Source organism: Lepisosteus platostomus, chromosome 11 (assembly GCF_059453375.1).
Source record: "Lepisosteus platostomus isolate fLepPlt1 chromosome 11, fLepPlt1.hap1, whole genome shotgun sequence".
In the NCBI taxonomy this organism is placed as follows: Eukaryota; Metazoa; Chordata; class Actinopteri; order Semionotiformes; family Lepisosteidae; genus Lepisosteus; species Lepisosteus platostomus.
Window position 1 is genome coordinate 28670759 of NC_142621.1, and position 19105 is coordinate 28689863.

The following is a 19105-nucleotide window of genomic DNA, read 5'->3' on the forward strand; positions in this document are numbered from 1 at the left end:
GGGAGAGAGAGAGTAAGGTAGCAGGGAGAGGCAAAATGAGGTCCCATTTCACTTCTTCCAGCCAAGCTCTCACAACTTTCGGTCTTTCCTTTAATAGGGATTTCTCAACTCTTAAAGCCAGAGAAGCCGAGACTATACACTTAAAACTTGGATTGCATCTTTCCCATTCTCTCAATGATAGACTAAATTGTTTTCAAATCCTCTTCATCCATTTACAAATTTCATCTTTTCACACCTCTCTCTCTAATCTCCCTTTGTGAGCACATTCTCACCTGTTCTGCTCTTTGTTCTCTTGAGCTCTCTCTTTGTCCCTGCTACCTTGCTCTCTAATACCTGAAGAAGGGTCAACAGCCAAAAGGATATATTTTTCTACTTTGCTGCACTGAATTATCCTTTACTTATTTCTTTGCAGCCAACAACCACAGTTCCTCATCGAAACATCTTCAACATATATTTAAACAAACAAGGAAACCTAAGGTTTAGAAATCTGAAATACTACCTCCTAGTTTTGTTAGATCTATATGCATTTTAAACAGAAGGAGATTTCAAGTTTCTATGACTTAGCAACAAACCCAAGACATTTCCCTTTGGAAAGTGAAATTTGCAAGCAGTAATGTGAAAAACACCTGGAAGTATCAAACTCCCCCACCTTGGGTTTCTTCCCAAACAGCCACAGCTTGTTCTTGGCCTTCCCCAGCGAGTGCTTGGGATCCGTCTTCATGGTGTCAATCTTAGGAGTGCTGATAGTTCCGTCGGAACCTGACCTGTAGATGTTCTGGCTGAAATCTTCAAAAGGGAAATCCCCAGGTGGTTCAAACCCAGATTTGAAGGATTCCACCACTATCAGAGAATCCTGGAAAAAATTATACGGTCAGAAAAATCTCAACCAGAAATCCCTGATGCATGAGACTTGATATAAAATTAATAAGAATATAGTTTACAGACACTGCCAAGCCATACTGATACGAAGAATTAAACAATGTCTGCTGTATAACTACAACCTATTGGCAGGAACACATTAACAGAAATGTAGAACAAACGTAAACATTCAACATTTTGATCCATTTATGCTCAACTGGTGATGTACAACCAAACTCAGTTAATACTTTTGTAATGAATGCTTTCAATAAAAAGTAACAGGTTCAACTGACATGTGTAGTTAATACAGTTGACTACAAACTTTGACAGGCACATCCAAAATCCACATTATCTGTCTGTGTCCTGAAACAGAATGAATGCTGTGCTTGACATTTTATAACTTCATTGAGAAAAGTAGCCAGTAACTGTGCCTGGAGTAGGCAATCTTGGCTAGGACATTCCATGTCATTACAGGTTTTTGATCCTTCCAGTACACTAATTACTGAAATAATCCTTAATTATTTAATTGACAATAGAACAGAAGCAGGGCAATGAGCTCTGCTGCATTGCTCTTTGGTGCCAGGTTCGATTCTGGGCTGGGGAGCCTTCTGTGTGAATTCTACCAATACAGATACACATTTTCTCCAGTTTCTTCCCACTGCAAAAAAGACGCCCTGGCTCATGTGATGAGCTCTGCTAAATCGTGCTCTGTGGTCCTGTGATCTCATCCAGTTCAGGCTGTTGTGAGCTCTGTCCTACCTTGCATGCTGTTTTTCTGGGATAAATACTGGGTAGCTGCGACCATCACCAGGGTAAGCAGCTTTCTGGTAATGGTTATTTAATGCATTCTTAATAGAACCCGGCAAAAAAAATTAACACAGTTATAACAATGAACTGCTTTGGAACGGAGAAGCCAAGGTTGTCTACTCCTGCCTGATGGAATCAAAGATTACCTAAGTCTTCTAGGGTACCTACCCCTGGTTTAAAGTCTAGCTCCTTCGCATTTGGTCTCTCTAAATATGCCCTTCCAGTCTGACTGGTCAGTAATAAATCCTTTCTCCATCATGTACCCTCCACTCTAGAGCACACTACATGTCAGCGAGAGATTGTTATTTTTTACAAAGATTACAATAGACAATTTCCGCATATGAGGCAAATATAATTGAATGATGAAACTAATGTTTGTGGTTTCTTTGTACATAGACAAGCAGAGTAACTAAGACTGATAAATCTAGCTGGCTACATAAGAGAAGAGACAAGTGTTCTGCACAGATTTATTTTCAGCCAATAAAACTTGACAACTCCGGAATTTTTTTATAATCAAATTTAAACTGCAGCTGAAAGTTGACCTTAGTCTAGAAGAAATTAAACGATAAACCACATATAAAATAACACCCATATAAATGATGAATGGGTCAAAAAAAGGAGTCAGGCCTCTTATTTTAAGTTCCAGGATGCATAAGAACCTCTTCATATATGAGAGCATAGTTAAATCACTAAAGTCTTCAATCTGGTGAAACAGCTGTGTTAAAAGCAACAGCTGTGAGCAGGAAATGGATTATGCTAATTTAAAACAGAGGGCAGATCATAAACTCTGCTGCATAAAGAGCTTAAATACCAAATTACTGATGAACAGGAACACCTCCATTAACCTTTTCTGACAAATCCATGTTTTCATTCATCTTGCGATTAGTCATTTTATCATTCAGGGACAAAAAGTAATGGAGAAAAAACTTTTCTTGCTTATGAGAGCAGTTTCGTAGATTCCCTTTCTTGTTTCTAAGAGCCTATTGCATCAGATTTGTGATCATAAATCAGAGGATGTTACACAAGTAACAAAAGTTCTTGTACCAGGATCCTTTGCATTTGGACAATCTTTCTCATCAACATTTCAACAATACACATCGATGTGTGGCTGTCTGTACATTAATATGTATTTCTGCTGGAAGGCTTAGATTACATTATGGTAATGCATAATTACCATAGATTGCTCTACATACTGTTTCACACTGTAACACTTTACCTACCTAAAGGTAGTCACCTCGGGATGTATAAGGCAATTGTATTAACTAAGAGTTGCCTCGGACACAAGTCTGACTGATGAAAGATTGAGGAAGGCTCTTTTCCCTCCCTGGTTCGGTTCTAGCAATGGAATAGGACTTTCATAGTTATAATATGAACTGCACTTTCACATTGTTACATTAAAATGCTTTGAACACTGATGGTGAGCTGCATTTCACAATGACCCCTCTTCCAGCCTCGAGGTGACCTGGATACCCTAAGCAGCAGCGCACAATCGCCTAGTCCTGCCAGGGTGGGGTAGGGCTTGGCAAGGGCTGCCTCGTGGCACTTGCCGAGTCCCAGAGGCCTGCGATGACACCGGCAAGGGTAAGCTGCTCCTCCAATAGGTGCCAACTCTCCTGTCCTGTAAGCTGTAGAACAGCCGGTATGTCAAAAGACAAATGACTCTGTTGAGGAGACTCTTCAGATTGAATAAGTCCCAAAATCAAGAGAAAACCTCTTAGAAAGTAAATCAAAGAAGTAACAGAAACAAATTCTATTATCCGTAATACCAGGTATAGCAAATGCTTAGAAGGGAATAAGAACATTGCTAAATTTGACAGATTGACTGAAATAATTCTTCTTGGATTTGCCCTTGGTGGTCTTTAAGCTTCCCCAAAATCTTAAGAGATCATTTCATCAGTTCAGATTTCTCTGATTTACCAAAACAGACTCTTTGTCTCCTGTACTAGATGGCAATTATAAATGTCAAGCACACATTCAATACGATCTGCATCAGCACAGTTAAATGTGATTCACGCTTATGTGGGTAAAACGCAAATGCAATTAAAGCACAGAACAGCTGAACATTGCAGTTCCATAACATGTGGTTATCCGACTTCCCCAGCAATTGTTCATTTTATTGAAGCCAATCAAAGCTTTCTTAGGTCTGTGGGCTTTGAGAGGTTATGCATCTCTAGAAACTTTAAAAGAAACATACATGATTCTTCATGTTTTAACTCTTCAGTAGATAAAATATTAAATCTGATCTTAAATCACTAATAAATGTGGAAAATAATTTCTAGATTAATTTTAAACGAGTTTAAAGAAATCATGCTCTCACTCACAGACTGGTCCTATACATATTTCTTTGTTGGCTTGAACTCTCCTGAGTTCTCATGAGGCATCTTCTGTCCTGCTGGGTGCTACGGCCTAAAAATCTGTTATGTGCTGATCTTTACTGCCTCCCCACAAGAGGAGGAAAAAGTGAAGGCGGTGGTTTTGTATACCCAGGAAGAAAAGAAAAAGTAAAGGTTTCTGAATTGAAGAAGTCTTTGTAAGTTGCTCTTACCCAACATCTGGGCAGAAGAACAACATGCAAGTGGTCTTCCCAGTTTCAGTTTATCTGGGAAAAAATCTGTATTCCCAAATAATACAATAAGTGAAGAAAACGAATGGTCAAGTGTCTGGGCCTACCCTGCGGTCATCCACCGACTTCGCAGCCGACACCATTCCCTCCAGACACTTGGAGATAATGGGGATGACTCTGCGCTCCACATCAGCGAAGCTCTTGTAGGTCTCGCCCAGCTTCACAGTTCTCCTGCTGTCCATGTCCTGCAGGTTCTGGAAACGAGCCAGGACACAGGAGAAATCCCAGTGAGCCCTTCCCACAGTGCCGCATGCAAAGCTGCCTTAAACACAGGTGACATACGCAACTGCACCAATTCAGCTAACAACCTTAAACTGAGACATTTAACCTTTTATCATGCACTAACTGATCAAAATCAAGGAACAGACACTGTACATGTTGTGTTTGCTTGTGACTTTCATTCCAAGGCCAGGCCAGTTACCGAATCTTCCAGACATTGTGACTTCTGTTCATATTTTTCCATTACACTACTTGGATATATCCAATTATGCAATTTAGTGCAGACAATTCAATAAGCAACAAGGCTTCCAAAAAGAGAAAACGTAACGCACCTATTGTTAAGCTTTTGTTAATCTCTAAACCTTTACAACTTTTTTGTTTGTTTCCTTCATTATAAGATGTCACATGGTAGTCAGTTTATCCTTTATCTTCTGTGAAGTGCATTACAAAGGACAATGAGCCTGTCTGTTAATAGCTGTTTGCTCACAGACTTGAGACTGGTAATATGGTATTGGTATCATATGGCATTAATTCCTTTTATACTTGATGAATGTAGAAAGCTTTACATATCTTCTTCATCAATAAAGTAATGATATCCCTTGTTGAGAATTATACATAAGGTATTCCACTAGTTCATGTACAAATAATATTCTTAAAAATATTTAAGAATAGGATTACATGAATCCTTGAGCACCGGCATTGTACCAACGGTCCTCAAAACTGCTGCTATTACCCCAGTGCCAAAGAAGCCTAACATGGCTCTCGACAATCTTAACAACTTTCGCCCCATCTCCAACTTACCCTTTCTCTCTTAAATTCTAGAACGTGCTGTCACACTTCAGTTACATAACCACCTCATGACAAACAACCTTTTCGAACCCCTCCATCTGGCTTCCGTCAACTTCACAGCACAGAAACCGCCCTAGTCAAAGTCACCAACGATCTCCTAATAGCTTCTGATTATGGTTCTCTTTCCATACTCATCCTTCTTGATCTCAGTGCTGCCTTTGACACTGTTGACCAAAACATCTTTCTTTCTCGTCTCGAGACTGTGTTTGGAGTCTCTGACACTGCCCTCAAATGGTTTAAGTCTTACCTCACTGATCGCTGTCACTTTGTCTCTCTCAATGGGTACAGGTCTGAAATTGGTCTTGTCAAGTCTGGTGTCCCCCAGGGCTCAATACTGGGCCCCTTGCTCTTCAGCATTTACATGTTCCCACTTGGTCAGCTTTTAAGATCACATGGCCTCAGCTTTCATTTTTACGCTGACGATACTCAAATATACATCCATACCAAACCCGACACTGATGTGGCTGTCTCTATTCTATCTAATTGCATCTCTGACATAAAAATTTGGATGACTCAAAACTTCCTTCAACTTAACTGTGACAAGACTGAAGTCATGCTTATTGGTACCCCCCATCAACTTCGTAAAGCCAGTCCTGTAACCCTGTCTGTAGATGGCTCTGTACTTGAGCTTCAATCAAAATTGAAAAACCTTGGGGTTATATTCGATTCTGGCTTAACATTCGACCCACATGTACAGCATACTGTCAAAACATCTTTTTTTCACCTTAGAAATATCGCAAGACTACGCCCTATGCTATCATTAACTGTGGCTGAAAAGCTGATCAACATATTTGTATTCTCTCGAATTGACTACTGCAATGCTCTACTCCCTGGGGTATCTAAATCTACTCTGAACAAGCTGCAGTATGTCCAGAATCCTGACCAGGTCTAGTGCAAGTGTTCACATTACTCCTATCCTGGAGTCCTTGCACTGGCTTCCGGTCAAATTCCGCGTAGACTTTAAAATCCTCATGCTCACCTACAAGGCTTTACATGGCTTGGCACCTCAATACCTGTCTGAACTTTTATCGCCCTACTCCCCACCCCACCTACTCCCCCACTTACTGTCCCCCAAGCCCGTCTACATTGTATGGGCGACAGGGCCTTCTCCTGCTATGCCCCCAAGCTCTGGAACTCTTTGCCCAAGGATATTAGAGAGTCACCTTCTCTAAACTCCTTCAAATCCAGACTCAAAACCTTCTTCTTCAGAAAAGCCTTTACTTAACTGGTTCCATTCTTCACCCCTCTGCTCTTCTTAATACCATCTTCCACGGTCTCCTCTATTGTTATTGTTGTATTGTTGTAATTATAATTGTGTCCTGTCTTGTGAAATTTTCTTATTTATTGTTGTAGTCTTCTTATTTATTGTTATTGTCATCCTCTAAAGCGCTTTGAGAAGCCACCTTTAAAGGCGCTATATAAAATAAAGTTTATTATTATATTATTATTATTATTTCAAAAAGAACCTTCTAATGTCTCTTTCAATCTGTTGAGCTACGTAACACCTTTTCTTATACTTCACAGTAAAATATGTCAGGGAAATAACACCCAATGTTTTCCCAACAATATGAAGTCAACCTCAGGAAAAAAAAGATTTACCTTAAAAATTTGTGGAATAGCAACATTAAAATGTTTCCATTGTTCGCCATTGAAGTTCTGTAGCTGAGCCGCATATTCATTCTTGCTCTCATCAGCCATGTGTGTTCTCAGGTAAAGCTGTGACTTTGCCTGTAAAGCACAGAAAGAGCAGAGTTAAAACTGAAATGTAACTTGAATTTAAAAGGGAAAAAAAATAAAATTGGCTTTTACTATAAAGGACAGGGGTAGCAGTGGTTAGCATCGCCGCTTCGCAACACAGGGGTCTGTTGGGGTTCAATTCCAGACCTTGGCACTGTCTGCATGGAGCTCTCATGGGAATCCAGTATTCTCCAACAGTTCAAAGACATAATGGTAGGCTGTTAGGTTAACTGGCTTCTGGGAAAATTAGCCCAGATGTGTGTGTCTGCTCTGTGATAGGCTGATGTCCTATCCTGGGTATACCCTGTGTTGCAATTCTGGCTGGCCAGAGATTAATAAATGATGGATGGAACTGTATAAACTGCAGGTGTTATATAAAACCAGACTGTACTGTACCTCATAGGATATCAGTATACAACTAAATCTTAGAGAAAGAAAAAGGCAAAGACAACATGTTAAATCTATTAATGCACTGTTTGATTACGGCGTGACAGCAAAATCTGGACCATATTGTCTTTCTCTGTTTCTCTTTCTCTAGGACGTTTTCCTGACTGTCTTTATGCCACTTAACATTCATGACTGACAGTCATCATTACATCACTGGAATTGCATAAGCTAATGCAATTTGGGCCTTTTTATTATTTTATTTATGCACCAGCAGTCCTGAACAGCAGTTCTCAGTTCCAAGTGTAATACTGTGTTGTTTGTTGCTCCCCTTTTAAATCATCTGATGCATGAATTGTTTCACAAAAAAACAAAGTGGAGTATAATTGATTAATTATATTTTAGTATAATTTAGTTAAACCACAAATACAAACTGAAACAGAAAAGGAAAAGGGGATTTAATGAAAAACTGGACTTGAAGAAAAAAATATGTTAAGAGGACTTAGTTGAACATATTTTGTCAATTAGAACATCCTCTGCTTCTTGAAGTTGTACAATGTAGTTCAGATGTGCTGTAAGAAGAGTAATGTCAGCAAATGAACTCAACCATATTTAATGTAAAAGAATCTCCAACCAGTCACACAAAATAGATTTGTTAGCAGCAGTGAGACCAGTCAGAAAAATGTTAAACAAAAAAGCTAGGAAATTATATATAGTAGGAATTGAGCAGGAGCAGTCTGGGGCTCACTGGTATAATAACAGCAGTGAGGTCCGATAACACACAACTGTCTTATGGCATTCATAAAACATGTAAACAGGTGTCATCAAGTACATTGGTGACACAGAGGACCAGAAGCAGTCTCCATCTGGAACTTTGTTTTTTTGCACACATTCCACAAACCAGTTTAAAATGGATCAACTACTACCTTTCTTGAAGAAACACTCTTTTTACCCACAAACACAAGCAAATCAGTAAGAAATGGAAGAGGATAACCGTTATCTAAAATAAAGAAGCATCAAAACTAAAATAAAAAGGAAGAACATCGAGGAAGATTAAATTAAATCTCCTCAGGTGTCCCATTAACATTCAAGAGTGCTGCCACATCACCCTAATCACTTCATAACGGAAATCGACACTTGCATGCATTGTACGAGGTATGGCTCCATTAACTAATCAATTAAATAAAAAATACCTTTTCCACTTCCGATTTGGTGGCATTAATGTCATTATCTAACCTCTCGTAGCTCATCTGAGCCTTTTCAGCTTCCCGGCATTCCCTCTCAAATTTCTTCTTGCTCTGGAAAACAGAAAGAAAAACAATATAAAACAATCTGTTCACCCACACAGGTCAAAACAGTAATTTTCTTTAAATTCCCTGCCAATTCTATGCTGTGCATCAAATGAAACCCTATCTAACACTTACAAGTGCAGTTACTTCCTGATAAAAATAGCGAGCAGCAGTTGCACTGACGTCTTATTGAACAGACCAGGCAGAAGTAAATTCATTATGCTTATTACCACTTTTCATCACAAGGGTCTACAGTCAAAGTCACCAGTAGCATGTGTGGCCACTACTCTGACACATGCTTTGTACAAAGTTGCAGATGCTGTCTTGTGGAATTTCGTTCCATTCCTTTCATACAACTTGGACAAGCATGTACCTGTGTACCTTTTAATCCTGAAAGACACGCCATCCCAGTTCATTCCCCCAAATGTTACGGGGCGCTCTAATCTGGTGAACAGTGTATCCACGGCGTAACTGCTTCATTCTCATCCTAGAACACTTTCATATCAGTATAAGGCCACCAAGTGAGTTCACAGACATTTACCAATTTAATGTCACACATTTAGGGCATCGTCAATCTCTAAATGGAGTTCTGCCTGCCAGGACTCGACATGGCTGCCCGAACATCACCCAATGGGATCTAACTATTGATTGCTCTGCTGTAAAAAGACAATTAGTGCAGGGCTCAGCAAGCCTTCACTTGTGGCAAGCAAAAAGTGACCTTACTTGCTTCTATTGAGAGATTTGTGTGCCATTCATTCTCGAACATTGTAACCCATTTGTCATAGTCTGGTTTGGGGTACTTTTGACCTTTTTCTGTCAAAAAGATCTTGGCTGCTTTATTGTCATCGATGGCAGCAAAGGCTTTCGTGCACAAGCACACACGTCTCAGTTAGCCGCGCTCTGTCCGGCTCTCAGTTCGGCCCCCTGGTGCAGTGCGCAGTGCAGGGGAGAGCCCGGCTTCCCCAGCCCCTCATTAGCTGAGGCCTAGGGGAGACCAGCCTGATTGGCAGGCGCTCCGAGACCTCAGGCAGGAGCTTTAATCTTCAGAGCCGCTCGGCTGCTCATTACGCTTTACTGCTTCAACTTTATTTTAATGATGCAGCAGGAAAAAAAAAACTCACATTATCCATCTGTTTCCAGCAGTGATCCAAGTACTGTTGGGCTTTCCTCCCCTCCTGAAGATGCTGTGCAAGAAAAACATGGCAACACATCACCACAGCACAGTACGAGTTTGCTTGCATCTATTCAAAAATGACAATCCTGCAGTCATTCATGCAGTACTGTAACACAGTGTTGAAGCCACTTAAACTGAGCATCTGGTTTGCTTATTACTCACAAGAGTTTTGCTTTTTTTTTAAAGAAATCCTTGTGCAAAGACCCTGATAAAAAAAAAAAACTTTCGTTTAATACCGTATTCCCCTCAGATGCATGGCAGGATTAACTAAATTTGCTCTGGCTTCTACAGGATACAAACCATATCCGGGTATTTGCTGACCCATTCAAATTGAAATTCTGTGTTTGAAAATAATCAGCATTTCCAGTGTTTCAAAAACTGATCCAATTACAAAACAGCAGATTGGTTAAGATGATAAAATCACTCCAAAAATATTTTAATGACTCATCATCTTTACATATTATGTTTTAATGTTCAACATGTCTTGAACATTATTTGACATCTTTACAAAGGCAAAAAATGGCACAAAATAGTTACCGCTCTTCAGTTCTGAAGAGTATCAGTTGATCACTGAAAATCCTCTGAATACTAAAGATCTATTGTATATAATGTGCAGAAATAAAGGTTATTAAATGTGCAGAAGGTTCCATGCTTAAATGCTAACAAAGCACTAAGCTTTAGAAATTAAATACCTGAATGAGGCAAGAAAAAACAATAGCAAATGAAAATGAAATGTTACTCACATGTTTCCTTTCCGATTTGAGCTCTTGGGAATATCTCATGAGCTCTCCGTAGACTTTGTGCCCCATCTCCTCTGCCACTACCTCTCTCTGGCCCGCGTAGTCATTGAGTTCGTTTAGGATGGTGTAGAAGGACAACAAGGATGAAAACCTGGAGAGATGCACACAGGTATAAGTGTCTAGAAGGCAGAGTTGAGAACAAAAATCAAAAGTTCAAGTCTTCTCAAGAATCAGGCATTTTAGGCATGAAAACAAAGCGCTAAAGACAATATTCTCGAGGCACAGGCGCGTGGGGGGACAGTGGGGTCGAACATTAAATCTGTCATTGTGATAGAATTACTAAGTGGCGCTGGTGACCTAAGTTGAGCCAAATGGCATTAAGTCCTAAGGATTAGAAAGATAATGAAATAAATCATTTGTCAATTCATTCTAACAGTTCGGTCTGGCTCTTTTTTTCAAATTTTAATAATGATTCAGTGTCCAAATTAATAATGCAGATGACATTCTATGTTTCACCCCATTTTTAAAAGATCCCTGAGTTTAGGCACCCAATCTGAACAGCCCAGAGTAACAGCAAACTCACAAGTACATCTAGGGATATGCAGGACAAGAGGATGTATTTATCTATACATTTTAGATCAGCTTCTTTTTAAATTAAGCCCGAAGACACAGAAGTGTAGGGTCTTACTTTTGGGATGGGAGTGTGTAACAAAAGCTGGCAAGCTAACTCCCCGCCTTACCAAAGTGGACAAGGGAACAGTGAAAGACTGGCAACGCGATCAGATGGCCGATTCCATGTTGACATTGAGCAGACGAGCCTCCCCAGTGTGCTAATTCTGCTTTATTAAAACGGCCTTAAATATCACCCTCCTCCACTTACCCTAATGAGCACCAGACTAAAAGAAACATTTCAAGTCACTGGGGACTGTGTATCTGAGAGTCAGGTGGCGCATTACTGAAGGCAACGGATATAAAACTAAATCAGAACAAGACACCCCCACCAAGACTAATCCTCATTTCCCCCGTATTTATGTTAAACACCTACTGTATCATGATGTTCAATTTCCACCCTCCATTCTTGTTTACAAGAAGCAGCATAACTAATGTAATTCATTAGGGAAATGGGGAGACAAATCTATACATTCTGTGGCTCAGACACAAAGGCCAGGAGAGTACTGAGATGATTTTATTAATCTATCATAGAGCATCTGAGGACAAGGCAGAATCTCATAGCAGTTGTACAACGTCTGTATATTAATTGTGAGTCTTACATCATTTACAACATATGAGCTATGCCTTCAGGCTTAAATGCAGTGTCACATGATTTCAACTGCAATTAACTGAAATGTTAGACAAGTGACTGGAATTCTAATGGTGGTGTTAGAATTATGTTTAATCAGCAGCCAACTGACATATCACATAGCAGGTAGTTCAACTGCAAAAGCAGACATTTCTACTATGTTACATTCATTTTCTAAAAGCTGAATATAAGAATGATTTTTAATGTTCTGGAACTGGAAGACAAACGTCCTGAAGTTTTTATATTTAAATATATATTTTTATATATTCAAAGTGCTCCCTTAAAGTGCAGGTTCAGCCCTATCATCCAGATATCATCTACATTTTAGCCTCAGCTGTGCCATTAAGCAACTGTCACCAAGATTATCCCAAGTGGCTACACCCCACTGGAAATGGACTCAGTCAGGGTTATCCTGAGTTTATCACACACTGGCAACTACAGAGCTACTTTGTGCCTCTACAGTGACATCAGCAACAGAATCACTGTGCTCCAATCAGTGCTCAATTTTTGTAAAGACCCACTGAGCTCATTGCATGTTAAATGTCTCTGAATGGAGGACACGGAGAAATGCGTCTGTCCTGATTTTTCCCAGGGAATTACAGGGATTGTGGTGGTAAGATTTGTAGATTCGGAACTACCAATATCAAATTTGTTAAAAAATTATATTTAAGCATCTGCATTTTGTCCTTTAAGAGAGGTGGTCAGCCCCTGACACCTCTTTTGATAAAAATCATCTGGGTTTGACATTACCTAGGCTCTTCATCTTTGGAGCGCTTAGGGCAGTATTTTTTCACAAGGTTCCTGTAACAAAAACAAGCAACAAGTTAAATTACACTCTGTAAAAAATCCCCACCCAGACCAAACCTTATTCAACTCACCTGACAACTCAGCTAAGGGTGATAAAAACCCCAAAATAAGATAAGATCACTTTATTAGCCCTATACAATTTCTTGCATTAGGAATTGTCTTTTCGCATACCCCAGCTTGCTCTCCATGAGACACAGACACACAGAAAGGGAGAAAGGCTTGGGGTCAGAGCACAGGGTCAGCCATTTATACGGTGCCCCTGGAGCAGTTGGGGTTAAGGGTCTTTCTCAGGGGTCCAACAGAGTAGGATTTCTCTGCCAGCCACGGGATTTGAACCGGCAACCTTCCAGCCACAGGCGCAGATCCTTAGCCACAGTGCCACCGCTATGCCCATAGATGTACTTGAGAAACAGGACTGCATTTGACGTGTACCATTCTTAATTTGTTAGAGGTGTCAGGGTGCCTGTCAACTGAACACGAGATAATAACTCTATAGTTTACAACCATTTAACTTCCATCTTAAAGGAGCCAAGCCAAGGAGTTGAGAGCTGGGTGATTTAATGATCAGATGTTCTGCAAATATGATAAACCAATGTAAGACATTTTAGCAAAGCTGTACAATAACAAGCAAAGCTTCTTTAGAAAATGGTTAAAATTGTTACTCAATAAAAACTACTTCCTGTAAAAACAAATGGTGCTAATGCAGATTTAATTCAAAACATGAAAAATATAAAACGAAGCTGTTTGGCTCCTAATGCAAAAAACTCCAGTACACCAGACATGCCAAAACACAGTACAAGTACTAGGTCTTTTTTTGACCTGCTTCTCCAAAAAATATATTCTAGTCACTCCCACTGTTTACTGCAATCTCTTAAGGGGTTGAGTTTGGGGAGTACTGTGATTGCTAGTGTACTACATGAATTAACTCAGGAAAAACCCAGGACTCAAAGACTACCCTAACCTGAACCCTGACCCTGACTGTTTCTGAGCCAGGAGCCACGAAAGCTCCTGATTAATTTCTCTTTCCCCCATAAGAATTTAACTGAAGTTAGGAGACCATCTACCAAGAATTACTGCTAATGACTGCTGAATGACACTAATGACTGCCAGACCCACACCACACCTTGCTTCTTATGAAAGCCTACCTGTGAAGCCACTCTGCAACTACAGCTCCCACACATGCTCTTTAAAGGAAAACTATTACTCAATCAAAATTCATATTACAAGTTTTCTTCACTGGTTTAAATTAAATAACCTAAATTGGGAAAATGCTTATTAAAAATGTAATAATCTCTGTAATAATCTCTGTGCCATACTGCAATCTAAGAGGTAACACCATTATCAAACAACCTCCCAAGGGCTTTGGGAGCAAGTCATTCCAATTTGTCACTGCCAATGACCAGAGCAATCTGCCGGATGAACTGAAACGATACACTGTCATATCTGAAGGGGTTTTCAGTTGTGTTATTAAATCTTTTCCATCTGAAACTTGCACTTGTCACTATCCTGTTGTTTTGTATCCTGTTACCATTTAGATTTTTCCTTTCCTGTGAAACATTGGTGTGGGCCACTTGTCAAAGTTGTCATTGTAAATGAGAATCTGTTCTCGGCATATTTATTTCACGAAATAAAATGGATGATTATACTTAGGTACATTAGCCAGCCAAAACCATGCAAGCTGATGAAACCCTCAAAGTCAGCCTAGGAAATTCTTAAAGGAGGTATGCTGTAGGCAGCACATTGACATGGCGACAAGAGCTGCTGCCTGAGAGCCTTCAGGTCTTGGGCTCAGCTCATGTGGAGCTTGCCTGGGTCTTTAGTGCTCCAGTTTCCTCTCAGCTTCTAAAGTCACGCTGGCTAAGTTAACTGCATCTTATCCAGGGCGTGGTCCCGTCTTGTGTCCTGTACTGTCCTGTACTTCTAGCATTGGCTCTGGATGTGCCACAGTGTTGTCCGGGAATAAAGGACTTTTTGGGAATGGATGAAGGGCAGTGCTCTGTTAAAACTGAATGCGTCTGAAAATTGAGATTATTCTGATAATTAGCTCCTACTTTTTAAAAAAAAACATTTAACATCACACTGGTTAGTGCAATCAAAGCTCACACTATGAGAAGACAATTGCAAGAGTAAAACTAAATAAAGGCAAGCCAAACCTTTATTTAGAAAAAAAAGAAACCAGTTTTACAACCGTAAAACTCGTTTCTAGTACAAGAAAAACCTGAAAAAAATCACAATTTAAAAAACGGACTTGTCAATCGAGTTTCCTTTCAGGAATGGAATGGGATTAATTGTTTCACTGGATGAATACAGCGCAGCACTCATTACGATTCCGAAGGTCATCTGCTGCACAATCCTGTATCCAGGCAACATCCCTGAAAACCTGCTGGGAGTGAGGGAAGCCTAACAGGAGTCTGGAGCATGAAACACAAAAATGTGTCTGAATCTTACATCAGCTGGTTGTAATTTTTCTGTGGAACATCACTGTAAATAGACACTGCAGGAGTGTGAAAAATTAAGGGCGGTGCACTAGGACCTTGGTCTGTTACAATCAAAAGTAAAACAATTAGCTGAAGCAAAGAGAATAGTATTTCAGTACTATTAAACACTGGCCTATGCTCTGACTTGTGTTAACTGTTAAGTGAATTTTTTGTATTTCCATCTCAGTTATGTGAGAAAATATCTTCTGTAAAGATAACAGAATTTAAATTGTTAAGTGATTTTATTTGAGCTCCACTTATTAAGACATAGATCACCAATACATAAGGCAACCAAAACAGTTAATATTACAAAATAACATACAAATGCAATGGGGGCCTTTTTGTTTTATTTCTGAAATGTTAAGTTAAAAATTACAACCGGTCAAAATTAATAAGCTACTTGATAATCACGTGGTCAACTATTTATTGGTGTAGCACACCTCTGATTACAATACGTCTTGCCAAGTAAATTTGAATTATTTGACATCAGAGATTTAAATAAATATGACACATGGTCACATTTCATGATGAGAAGAAAAAATAATGCCAGTATACACTAAACATTTTCTTTTAGTGTATTTTCTTTTCTGTCTGTAGACAAAAAGCTCAGAGAAACCTAAAAAGTACTAATCATTTTAAGGGAAAAAAAAACATTCCAATGGTTTTTTTTAAAGTTAATTATATATCACTGATTTCCTAGTATGCAAAAGGCCAAAAAAATCTCTATGGAAACATTTACGAAGAATGCAGGGATATGAGATATAGAATACTTGTACTATTTTAGTGGACAGAGAAAGAAATGTGATAGTGGAAACGCAGTTATAAGTGCCCAGGTTCACAAACATGTAGCACTTTAACAGAATTAATGGAAAGTGAGATATCCTGTTTTTTAAGTCAAAGTTAAAATTTACCATGCTTTAACTAGGTTGAAAAAATCAAGAGCTACTGTATGTATTTTTTAAATAGTCTAACAAGGAAGATGTGCTTTTTCTGTGTAGTTAAGGTGGGTTAGGCAAACCCAGTTCTTGTCTTTTAAAATCGTGTAATTTAGAATGCAATTTTCCATTGCAGCACATTAATGTTCCAACACACATGTAATTGAAAAACACAACATGAATTTGGAAATTAGGAACACACAAAATTAGGAAAGGAAGTGTAATTCTGAATCCTGGGTGGAATTCATTTTATATTAAGGATTAACAAAAGGTCAGTGGGACCAGTTCCAGGAGCTGATTACAGTTTGCTTTAATTCCACTACAGTAACTAGTTCTCACACTCGCACCAACTGATTAATCTCGGGACCTCATCCAACCCCTGATACTGTTTGAGCCCTTTTCGTTCCAGAGTTGTTCCTTGAGTAGTCTAAGGTTTTTCATTATGGTTGCCACCAGGCCTCCACATTCATGCATATCCTGAAACCATTCTATACTTACATGTGCCCTATTGCAGAAATAAGAAGAAAAAACTTTATTCAAAATGGTTTAATTCAGACACACTCTTGTCTTAATTTTGCAAACTCGTGAATGTTAATTTCATCTTTGCCTTTAGGATGCAAGTATGATATGAAAGCAAAAAGTGCAGTGGTCAAAGAGTTTTCTACTGGGGTACAAAGAAAGCTAATCCTGTAGATGTTTTTTTATTCGGCATCCTTTGGACATGCAAACACTGTGGCTTACTATATCATACTTGCAACACGACTGACGAGAGAAAAGATAACCTCTTTAATGCTCTCCTTGAGACAGCAGGTTACAGTTGTCAGCTTTAACCTCCAAACTGTTTCACTTTCTGTGTCCCCACAAAACAACTAGATTAATATAACCTGCTACAAACATTATTATGAAATGTATTGCATAGAAATGTATTCAAGAAAAAGAAAGTTGCATGTAATTACAGAAAATCTGTTCAGCAAAGGTTACGATCAACTGAAGATGTGCCGATTATATGCAATGTACTGGCATTTTCTCCAAGAAATGAAGAGAAAATTGCAGGCCTAAATAAACTCCCATGCATTTAATTAATGATTATGTTCCAAACACCAAAGAGCACAGTTGAAGCAACAGTTACAATATGGTATAAAGCCAAGAAACTATTAAAGGTGTCCAATCCTGTCATTCCATTCACCAACTAGATCTGGAGAGGATCCACCATATTTGTTTATAAATATTTTAACAATCTGTGCCAATCAGATTCCCTGGGTAATGGTACAGTTGCAAATTAGAAGATTAATATACAGTATATATAATGGTCAACTGCACACCAGAGCCACAGCCTATCCTGGTTTCTGTAGAGTTAAGTGGACTAGGGAGCATATGACTCCCTCCCGGATGGGACACTAGACCATTACAGTGATTACCACCCAGCAATAGTCGTCCCCACCTACACAGCTGGATGACGTTTAGCAACTGGGATCAAAGTACCTCATTCAAGATACCACAGAGGTATCTGTAGAAGGAACTCAAACCCAAATCACACTCAAGGTCTACCCACTACGCTACACCATCGTGCAAAACGTTAAAGATGAATTTCAGTTGAGAAATTATCTACTATTTGTTGTTCCTTGCAATAGTCCTATCAATATTTTACAAAAACTTCCTTCTTCAATTTATTAAAATTAAAGCCCCAAAGAAGTTTTGAGCCCAACTCAATATGCTAATCTTCACTGCAAGTTTGTATCTACAACATTTTTAAAATCAGTCATCACACAGCTATTTCCTTAAGCTACTGGGTGAATCCACAAGAGAAATGACCCAAACTGTAAAAGCAGTAAGTAGCCTAGGAGGGAAATGTGTTAAAAACAAAATATATTTCACACCAAATATCATCTATTGTACATAATTAGGGCAAATTAAAACAATCTCCCTTTTGTCTCTTGTTGTTGTTAGACCTGGTTCCAACAGCAGACCCATTTTTTCCAGTGCTTGGGTTAATGAGGACAGAGCCCTTCTTTTCCAGCCTGGTAAGATATCTACTCCAACAGCACAGCTCAGAATCTTAAATATTCTTATGTGTCCAGTAGAAACATAGCCTCACCCAAAATTGCACAATAGGAAAGCCTTTAGGAGAACAGTAAAATAATAAAAGTTAGTTATTACTTTTAACACTTTAGTACAAAACTTATACTCTTGAAAGCAACATATGGTGATTGAAAAAAGACTTCAGACAAAATATCTATATTCGCTAACATATATATAAAATACATGACTGTCTAACACCATAATGATAACAGACCTCCAAGACAGAGGGAAATCTAGACATGACTGATGTAGGTTCTTATTAATATAGAAAAAGGAAACACATTGGAAGAAAAGTCCTCATTTGCCTACATCATGACTAGTAAAAGCACACAGATAACATTAAAGGCACATAGATAAGGCTACTAGGTTTCTTCAGACTTTCAGAAGGTATGGTACATGTTTTAGGGCTCCTTTAGAATTTCAGAGTTGTTTCTTTTTGAAAGTGGACATCACTACAAGGTTATCAGCATTTTAAAAGTACGAAAGTATTACTTTAGCTGCAAGAGTAACGGTTAATACCAATAGGTAATAGGCTCTGTATTCCAATGGTTAAATTAAAGTGATGTTACAAGGAAGTTCCAAGTTTAAATCCTGGCACTGTACCTTATTGCTCTCATCCTTCAGATGAAAGTTTAATCTAAAGCCTTGTAAAAGCACCTGCTGTATTCTAGTTCACCTGTTATTTTACACAGCTGCTGCTGGTTTGATTGGTGAAATTGTTTATTTACAAGAAGTTCGCACAATTCTCTGGAGAACCAAAAAACCTGCAGTTAGATTTATCACTTAGCGTTATGGGAAATATGTTCAATCCAGCGACACAGCAGACC

General features: G+C 39.0%; 1 protein-coding gene across 2 annotated transcripts in view; it reads right to left on the reverse strand.

The window, feature by feature from the left end:
* The window catches only part of fnbp1l (formin binding protein 1-like), a 93784-nt gene that overhangs the window by 15089 nt on the left and 59590 nt on the right, over positions 1 to 19105 (reverse strand). For both annotated transcript variants that reach the window (XM_088599020.1, XM_088599019.1), the window contains exons 3-9: positions 12731 to 12781; positions 10684 to 10831; positions 9888 to 9950; positions 8671 to 8775; positions 6956 to 7084; positions 4336 to 4482; positions 650 to 853 (exon numbers count right to left, since the gene is read on the reverse strand). In XM_088599020.1, coding sequence (XP_088455146.1) covers positions 650 to 853; positions 4336 to 4482; positions 6956 to 7084; positions 8671 to 8775; positions 9888 to 9950; positions 10684 to 10831; positions 12731 to 12781 — 847 coding nt within the window. The remainder of the gene's footprint in view (positions 1 to 649; positions 854 to 4335; positions 4483 to 6955; positions 7085 to 8670; positions 8776 to 9887; positions 9951 to 10683; positions 10832 to 12730; positions 12782 to 19105) is intronic.